At 40.3% G+C, this 10,000-nt stretch overlaps 1 protein-coding gene and 1 long non-coding RNA gene across 7 annotated transcripts in view; one reads left to right on the forward strand and one right to left on the reverse strand.

Moving 5' to 3' along the window:
- LOC138021998 (collagen triple helix repeat-containing protein 1-like) overlaps window positions 1-9,496 on the reverse strand; it is an 11,739-nt gene extending 2,243 nt beyond the window's left edge. For 2 of the 6 annotated variants that reach the window (XM_068869029.1, XM_068869024.1), the window contains exons 1-4: window positions 9,331-9,496; window positions 9,099-9,203; window positions 7,402-7,641; window positions 387-650 (exon numbers count right to left, since the gene is read on the reverse strand). In XM_068869029.1, coding sequence (XP_068725130.1) covers window positions 387-650; window positions 7,402-7,641; window positions 9,099-9,203; window positions 9,331-9,336 — 615 coding nt within the window. In that variant the 5' untranslated portion in view covers window positions 9,337-9,496. Of the gene's footprint in view, window positions 1-386; window positions 651-7,401; window positions 7,642-9,098; window positions 9,204-9,308 lie in introns of all 6 variants that reach the window. The other 4 variants (XM_068869025.1, XM_068869027.1, XM_068869026.1 and 1 more) reach the window with 4 other exon arrangements.
- The window catches only part of LOC138022004 (uncharacterized), a 254,279-nt gene that overhangs the window by 121,345 nt on the left and 122,934 nt on the right, over window positions 1-10,000 (forward strand). The window lies entirely within an intron of this gene.

The following is a 10,000-nucleotide window of genomic DNA, read 5'->3' on the forward strand; positions in this document are numbered from 1 at the left end:
TAGGAATAAGTGTAACGTTTGACACCTGTTCATGTCAGCGTTATCGAAAGGTAACGGATAAAAGCCGACGTTGTTTATAGCAAGTTTGGGAACGGAAAAGATAAAAGGCCAATTTTATTCAGTTTGAAAATGAACAATACATTGCTGCCCTAACCGGATGGACAACCTGATCAAGATTTTGGCAAATTTTACAGTCTTCGACTTTGTTCCACAATCACCTCCTCCTTCTTTAATAATGCAAGACTGTCACAGAATATTTCTTAAAATAAAAGACAAAGCATTTGTTCAACTTTGCCCTAAATACGACAGACGAACAAAGCATTCCGGCGCTGACTCGAGTACCTATGCTTTTAACCCTCTTTCAAATTGCCATGTTTCTTTCTTACCTTTATCATTCCATTATCTTTGCCTTCATCAATGTTTTTCCATGCACACTGTTTCCAATTTTTCGGCATGGCCTGGAGACTGGGATCACCTTTGGGTCCTTGAGTACCCTGCTCTCCCTTAGGTCCCATAGGTCCCTTATCTCCGGGTGGTCCTGCTGGGCCTTTTTCTCCCTTGGGCCCATCTCGTCCATTGTAACCAGGGACACCAGGAACCCCTGGAACACCAGGTACACAACCCGCTGCCGATTTCGCACCGGGATCCACCTGATGTGTGTTGAAAAAGGAAAGACACAAGTCAGATTTATCGCGCAACACGTGCAGTTCTTGACAGATCTTTAGTCGTTAAAGTGAAATCGTGTTTCAGAATTGCATCTGTAAATGATAACTTAAGCATCTGAAAAAATTGAAGAAATAGCCCCGAACCTTTCAATGCAGAAGCAGCATATCGCGCAAACGGTTTCTAAAAACTATGTGCTTTGGCCGAATCTTTTGCTGTTTCGATGCGCGAGCCAGTCGTCGCTATTATTTGTTTTGGGGGTTCAACGTGACGGAAACGGCAACAGGATCGTTACAAAACGACAGATTTGGTGGAAAAAAAACACCTACTTTATATTCTTCAGCTGCATAAACGACAGCGCAAAAGGAACAAAATTCGAGTTTTGTGGAGAAAGTAATCAGACGTCAGCAATCTTTCTAGATTTTGGTTCCAATTCACTTACAAAGTACCACCACAGGTAACCCAGGCTCTCTGTGTGTGCCACATAGGTAAATATAGAGAACATATGAGGCGAAGTTTAGGTCTGGAAATTTGCAAGAAAATAGAAATAAAAATTGATGAAACTTACCATGTGGTGAGCTGTTGTTGTCTTTAACACGTACACGAAGTTTCGGGAAAAATGGTCCCCGTTCACCTTCCTTCATAGTATAGTGACAAGGTAGGAGAGGGAAGCCAGCGCAGGGACTCCGATCGACCCAAAACAAGCACGATTTTTTTTCGTGAAAATCGAATCCAGTCGCTAAATGAACACTCCAGAAAGCGTAGTCCTCGCGAAGTGTCCAATTCAAAATGGCACTGAACTCGGGACCCCTGGTGACGATGGGGATATATGTCCCCCTGGAGGGAGGGGAGTCCCAGATTGCTCAGTGAGTTTTGGTTTTAGCAATTTGGGACTCCCCTCCCTCCAGAACTTATTATACTCGTCACCAGGCGTCCAGAGTTCAGTGCCATTTTGAATTGGACAGGGCTCGAGACTAACTTTGTAGCGTACTAGCCTAGTGGCTAGTATTAGGTCCGATTTCACTAGCCAAATCTAAATTTGCACTGCGTAGTTTCATTTATTTGTAAAAGCTATCACGAAAACAATCCACATTTGCAAACACAACTCGCGCTTTTAGTAGATACCCTCATATTCTCATATCCATCCTCGCAACCGCAGTGGCGCAAATATGCCGGAGTGTACGACTTCCCGCATTTTTCTCACGAAAGCAAAGTTCTCGTGGCCTTGAGACCAATTCTCACAAAACTGTCGCCAGAACTTTGCAACTCACAAATGAACTGAAGCATGGAAAACGCGGAATAAAGTAAATTAAGAAATAAACCGTACATAAAACTAAAATGCTTCTCTGGTAGTCTGTGGAAAGGCTGTTCCTTTGATTAGAGCTATTTGGGATTGAAATTTTAACCTGAAAGCGCCATAATGATTCTACGCATGAAGCACAAAAGCAGCGGAATGCAGGAAAATAATATCTTAAATTAGATTTAGATATAAAGGAAATTCGAAAGGTCAGACTTTCCCTCATATAAGATTTTCTTTTTCATAGTTTCAGCAAATTATAATTATATTTGGATTCAATTTCTAAACAAGTACGTGACCTCTTTCCATATACACGTAACAACGTCGCAAACAGTCGGAAACAGTTTGCGTTCGCTCGATCGCAAACACCGTTGTCACTTTGCGCGTTTTTGCTTGCGATTCTGTTTCCCATAGACGTGATTGCTTTAGGCAACTTGATCTCGTGACATCGTAAAGAAGTGAAGAAGTAGGCAGAGCGGAAGAAGGCAAAGAGGAAGTGAATTCTAGGTCTGATACATTTTCGAGGAGCAGCAACGGCTGCAGCATAGTCAGTATCAAATTATACTGTAGGAACTGGCTCTTTGTGATTAAGAACTTTACTACAGGTATATTTCGCGGGGTATTCCCTTACGATATTCATTAAATTCACACTGTTTTAACACAATCGCACTCGGACGCCATTTTCGTTACTTATACTTGCCTCTAATTCGTCAAAACGTATCACGTGCACAAAAATATCGTCGATTGATCGAAAACAATCAGAAACAGTTTACGATTGTGTTTCCATAATTATCTTCGTTTCCTAGCTTTTACATTGCTACTCGTCGCCAACAAGACGACTTGCGTCTTGTTTCGATCATCGGCGATTGGTTGGGGATGAACGTAAAATGTGTTTCCATTTACGCAAACTGTTTGAGATCAAGCTCTCGTAAGGTGCTTGCGATTGTTTGCGACGGAGTTTAATACGCGCACATGGAAACAGCAGCCGAGAAGTTCCGCATGATTTCACAGGTGATTAATTGTTCGTAAAGTGGCGTGGGGAAACTGTAGTCCGCGTTGGTTTCATCTTCAGTTTTTTTTTTTCAACTTATCATTTTCTTAGGCAGAAAATTCCACAGAATCCGCTCACAGTTTTTATTGTTGGGTTCTATTCTCTCCTTTTGCCTTAATAATGTTCGTTTTTGTTTTCGTCCAGACCTCCACTGCTTCACAGTATTTACTAGCCCCAAAGGCTAGTGGAAGCTTAAAATCTACCAGCCAAAACTGAAATTTCACTAGCCTGTGGCTAGTTGGCTACCGTTAGTGTCGAGCCCTGATTGGACACTGCGAGGAAAATGCTTTCTGGCCGCCATTTTAGCAGGTTAACTTACACCTTACTACCTGGAGATGCTTCAGTGGATTCATGGTTTAGAGAAATTCATGTTCCACGAGCCTGGCGTGTTCATTTAGCGACTGGATTCGCTTTTCCCGAAAAAATTGTGCTTGTTTTGGGTCGATCGGGGTCCCTACGCTGGCTTCCGTCTCTTACCTTGTCACTATACTATGAAGGAAGGAGAACGGGGACCATTTTTCCCGAAACTTCGTGTACGTATTAAAGGCAACAACAGCTCACCACATGGTAACTTTCATCGATTTTTATTTCCATTTCCTTGCAAATTTCCAGACCCAAACTTCGCCTCATATGTTCTCTATATTTACTTATGTGGCACACACAGTGAGCCTGGGTTACCTGTGGTACCACACTCCTTTTTACTCGTGGATATATCCACGAGTTTTGGTGAGGTTCTTTATGTAAATGTGTCACTCCTGCGTAACCGGAAGTTCGATCTAATAAGCCAATCAGGATGTTTAATCACAACACAGCTTAGAAAGCTGTGACTTCCTTTTCGCGTGGTTGTGCGCCGCCATTGGTGTATGCCGCTTTTATACTTAAGTGTTTGAGCACCTTCCGCTGCATTTAGAAGCAACAAAACGGAAGAATTAAAGAAATGGCTTTCTTCGAAGGTGAAGCAAAATATTCTGAACAAGTACAGATTGGTGCAATTAATTGTGCACCGCCTTTCACTGACCAACGCGAAGACTTTAATATTCCGTATAGAAATGGAATCGACAGACACATGGTAAGAAGACAGTGCCTGTTCATCCCCTAAGCTCACGGGGGATAAATAAATTCCATTTGGAAGGTGACTGCCATTTGCAAAGTAACATCGAAGCTATCAAAGTATACCAATGTTTATCAAAGCTATCACGAAGTTCTGCAAGCTATGAGTCATCAAAGCCACATGAATACAACTTGAAGATCATCCGTGACGTGAAAAACAGTGAGGCAACCAAGCAGTCCATGCTTCCAGACACTAGTACTTGTATGGTGGATCATGATAAAGAACTGTCGAAAGACTCGGTCACAGATTATGTAACGAAAACTGACGAGAAATCCGTACCAATCTCCTGCGATAGAGCAAGGGCTGAGGCAGTACATGCTCCCCGGGACAGAGAACCTTCCAGGATTAATTCCTTACAAGAAAATGTCGAGCTTGTTTCAGAAAGACAAGGTAATTAGAAAGTGTATGCTGCATTATTTAAATAAGGACGTACCGACGTCGTCTGAGATGAAAAAGTGTTTATCTCTTGCTTTTGGAAAACATTATATCTCTATACCTACACCGCAACTCAGACATAACAATCTTCGAGAGTTGGAGATTCTAATCGTCATTTTTATCTTATTATCCGCAGGACTGCTAAACACAAAAAAAGACTTGTCAGTTCTATTGTGTATTCAAGATCAATCTGCTACGACGCATTCGACAAACCACTGACGCTATACTTTGTGCTGATTGGCTAGTTTCTATTACCTATTGTATTTTCTGGGATTTGATTGCCCTATATTTTCTAAATTGGACAGTTTGCCTGTTTTAAAAGGAAAATCCTATCTGAAACTATCCAAATTAATCATTAATTGGGCAGTTTTAGAGAATTAAAGAATAATAGCAATGCTGACAATGAACCAACAAAATAAGAATTATTGTCTATCAAGAGAAAAGCTATTGATATCGGTAGACATTGAATCGAACCCAGGCCCTGTTGCTCATGGAACGAGTACACATACAGCACATACAATACTGAGAAATCCTTCTATAGCACTGTTGCAGGCTCGATTAGCTCAAAGAGGATTGAAGGCACTAGTATGTACCTCAGATGATTCATGCTTCTTTTCTTCTGTTGCCCACCAGTTATATAATGATCCTTCCTATCACATGAATGTGCATGCTGCTGGAGTTGAATCCATCAGGAACAACCGTCAAAAATTTATTGAACCCATTACAGAGGAATAATTGTGCGTTTGTTGTCACAGCAACATACATGGTGTGATGCACTTATTGTGCAAGCAGTTTGCAATGTTTTAAATGTTACTATACGTATAAATGAATCCATTGAGGGGTGGGCACCAGTAACTGTTATCAGTCCTATAAGCAGACAACAGGGTACTACTGTGAACACTGGACATCTAGATGGAAAACACTATTTTTCAGCACTTCAGTTAGCTTATTATAATGACAGTATTTCAGGTTATGAAATCAGCGGTGTTACCAATGTCAACAATTATTCAGAGCCTGGTAATATCGATTAATAACGATGGCCAAAACTGATGTGAGTGTCAGTAATAATTTCTACAAAGCAGTGGCAAAAAAGAGCTTATATGAGAGAATCTATCAAGTGGAAGAGACAAAATCACTTGAAGAGTTCAGGGAAAAGAAAAGCAATGCAAAATGCCAAAGCAGATCTGAAAATATTGAAGCAGCAATGGAATAGGAAAAGAAAATCAATCCAGAACATATTAGAGACCTAAACTGAAAAGCATAAAACCATTTAAGGAAAGCTATGCAGAGCTTAAGCCTAAACCAAACTGAAATTTGTCAAGGTCAAGACTATTAGACATTCCATGTCAAAAGTGATTCAGTCTTTTTCGTGATAAGATAACACATAGCCCTGAATATATCTGCATTTGCTGTGATCAGTTGTGGTTCAGATCATCTGTTTGTAAGTGTAACAGTATCAATCATAGTGATAAATATTCGCAAGGTTTGTTGGAGGAATGTATAACTGGCACAAAAAGTGTTAATATTACTGAATGGATCTGCTCTACTTGCTAAACCTGATGGCATTAACAATATGACCTGGCAACAAAAATCAGACCTTATTCACAATTACCCTGTCATCTGTGCAACGAACTTTGAACACATGGTACAGCTCTTTATAGAGGATGTGTTAACGAGTAGTCTTATGCCTATTGGAGAAATGGTATACTTATTTCACAGGGTTGAACTCCAGCAAAGGGGATTACCTAACATACATGCATTATTTTGGGTATCTAGTTGCATATGAGAGCCCACCGTGCTGTTACACAATTATCCAACTATCAATGCTAATGCATAAACAAAACTTCAGTCTGCCAATTTTAAATAATCGCGTTAACTCTCATATCCACGAGTAACGACAGTGGCACTTTGATTTTTTAAAGGAGAACTGAAAATAAAAATGAAATATTTTTTCCGTCGCCAAATATGTCGTGCCTGACTTAGTTAAAGGAAATATTCGAGTATTTGAGGGGTTCCTTAGATTTTGACGTTTTTATGAGGCCAGAAAGATCCGTATTGGTCACTCGATGGAAGTCCGCCATTTGGCTGTGCTATAGCAGGCTTGGGCGCTATGCGTGACGTCTTGCGCTCACTTGCTTGAACGCGGGAAACTTGAAAAATGGTTCAGTGCGCTATTGTGGGCTGTTCTAGTAGAACTCTCATCGTTTCCCTCTTTAAAATGAAGTCCTTCTCGAAGAATGGATCATCCGAATTTAGAAGAAAAAACTATCCAAATATCCAGTCCTGTCACATCTGTTCGGATCATTTCGAGCCCTCCTGTTTTGAAGGTATCTTGGCCACAGCGGTCGATGCGACAATTGCATGTAATTGATGAAATGTTAACTTTGCGACTCCATCGATTCCATTTATGCCCAGTGAGTAAGTTATGTTTTCTTTAGTCGGGAGATTTCAGTGGCAAACCAAGCGCCGGAGAAGTGAACCGAAAGGTTGTTTTTGCAAGCAACTGGGACACGTTATTTCGTGATTGGCATTCGCAGTTCAAGCTGGGTTTTACAAACTCGACAACGATCACAAAGATGTTTAATTGCAGTTTGAAAATTCGCAAAACTACGAACAGAGCATATGTGTTTACATACATGTTGTTCATTAATCGCAGCACTCAGACCCGCGATGGCAGTTTATAGCACTTTTCTTTGTAAACACACGGTCGAAAAGCTAGAATGCTGCGTTACACAACGAATAGTTTCTCAAATTGAATCGAAATGACAGACAAAACAAAAGCAGCCAACAGAATCTCTTAGTAATCAAGTTGTTTTTATTGCCTTTTAAATACAATCAATTCACCTGAGATTTGCTCATAGCTCCTCTATCTCGCGGCAGCAGATGCATTCCTTTTCTTGCTGTCCCAGCCTCCCAGTTCAAGCAAAAATCACAGCTGCACCTAGTCGTATTTCCCCATCTTGAGTCTTCCCTTTCGGTTGCTTCCTCTTCCTCGGATCCTGAACTTTCTCGCATTGGATCGAAAGAATATGGTTCAAGTTCTGCCATAAACTTACGTGTATTAACGACGAAGAAAGCGGAGTACTATGTTGAGAAAATAAGACAAACAGCGGTGATAAACATTGTATTCCAACGCATTTTTATAAAACTTGACGTTTCGTATGCTAGTCAACACACATTTTCAAAAGTGACCGTTACAATTTTTGAAAACTATATATATATCGTAAAGAATAGGGGTCTGGAACCTAGACTGAGAAAAATGGTCAGTTTTAACCAATCTCAGAGGTCCAAGGTCGTCTATAAAGCTGTCTGCTGGAACTGCGATGAATTCTACATTGGCAAAACAAAACGAAGACTCCACGACAGAAAAACAGAACATTTCAAGACCCTAGCTAAAAGTGACCATGCATCAGCCATTGCTGATTATGTGAAAACCACTGGCCACGACATTAAATGGGATCACTTTGACATTTTAGCGTCCGGAAAAACTGACTTTCACTGCAAAATTAAGACTTTGTTCATTCAAGAGCTAAAGCCTTCCCTTAATGTCAATATTAGTAATGAGAAGTTATTGCTGTTTTAGCTATTACTTCTCATTATGTCTAGACACGTACCGCTGCAGATCATTTTTCTCAGTCTAGGTTCCAGACGCCTATTGTTTACGATATATATATAGTTTTCAAAAATTGTAACCGTCACTTTTGAAAATGTGTGTTGATACGAAACGTCAAGTTTTATAAAAATGCGTTGGAATAAAATGTTTATCACCGCTGTTTGTGTTATTTTCTTAATCAAGCTACGATGGCCTAAGAACAAGAGTTTATACGATACTATGTTGAGACTTAACGATAACAGAAGATTTCAGTGAAAACCAGCTGCTTGCTTGTGCGCAATGACGTCACAACATGGCGGCTGACATTCCTTTTTTAGAAGTAAGCGGAAGGAAAAGCAAACAAAATGGTGGGCGTTCAAATTGGAAAAACAACCAAAGATTTTGGGCAAATTCAAGGCCTTTCAAGATGAAAAAGGATTTTTCCTGTTTGTTTAGGTAAAGGACGTTATATTTCGATAATAATAAGACACAAAGAAATTTGATCTTCTAGCCTTCAGTTCTCCTTTAAAGCAAACGAAATGGAACATTCGCGATTCTTCGCCCACGCAGTGCGTTGCTCAAATCTGCAGTTGTATTTTAGTCCACATATTTGTACGTTAAAATTAGAGGACAAAAACAAAAGACTCGTCATTGAGACGAGAAGGATTTTTGACACTCCGAGATCATTACATTTCAAGTTTGGAGCGAATAGAAACTGAAAACAAAGAAACAAAGGAAAACAAAAAAGGGTTAAAACTGCCTGTGGGCGTTTTTGAAATGCAAGCTATGGATTGTATGAAAATATTCTTCTTTAAAAACGTGCGAAGTAAACTTGGTTTAAACCTCTAAGAGATAAATCTAGATTTTCACAATGCTTTCGTCCAAGATCGAATAACTCTGTGGCTGGTAAGATGAGAGAAATTTCGTGGTTGATAAATTTCTTACTCACCGATGCAGCTGCGCAAAACACTAAGTGTGAGGTTGAAAGCATAACGAGCAAAATCATGAAGTTCATTGTCTTTGAATACTTGCAAGGAGCTGATGGTGCCTTGATCTGATGAATGAAAGGAAATATTTCACAGAATTGGTACAGCTCACGTATTTTGATACAGGGTTGTGGATCTGGCATGGAGATTCTGGGCTTTACCAAACTACTCACTTTATATTCATTGTATACCTACGAGCATTCCACTTTCACTAAAGCCGGTTCTCCTCACAGGTCAGCTTCCCAGATGTGTGTGAGGTTTCCTTTACTCAACAGAGATGAGTTTTATATGAGTTTCGTTGCTATTTAATGGATAATTTCCGACGTACATAGCATTATGAGAAATGATTGCAGCCGCTGCCTTCAATTATTTCTCATAATGCCATCTGCCAGTGCCGAAGTAATTATGCAAGCTGCGCATGCAAGCTGCGCATGGAATCCACACACAAGTAAACAAGTAGACAGTATAGAAGGTGTCAGGCAACGCAGAGCGGCAAGGTTTGTGACACGTTACTATGAGCGTAAGACTGGAACAGTCACACGTTACTCGAGGATCTAGGTTGTTACAGCTTAGCTAAAGGAGATAGGAATCAAGAATGGGTAGCTTCGAGCGAAGAAACAGCTAATAACAAGACAATACCATTCAAAGAAATTTATTCACAGTGTATTCATCTTAGCAGTCGATCCCACACCTATAAATGTAGCTTTATAACAAGAAAGAAAAAAAATTGGAACAATCCATCCACGGACGTTATTGAATGTAAGGACATTGAAGCTTCACTTTTCAAAGAAACTATCGGAGGAAATTAGGTGAGTGATTTCATGAGCCCGGTTGGCTGGGAGCCCAGTTAGCTGGGATCCCCGCA

The sequence above is a fragment of the Montipora capricornis genome, chromosome 10 (assembly GCF_036669925.1).
Source record: "Montipora capricornis isolate CH-2021 chromosome 10, ASM3666992v2, whole genome shotgun sequence".
NCBI lineage: Eukaryota > Metazoa > Cnidaria > Anthozoa > Scleractinia > Acroporidae > Montipora > Montipora capricornis.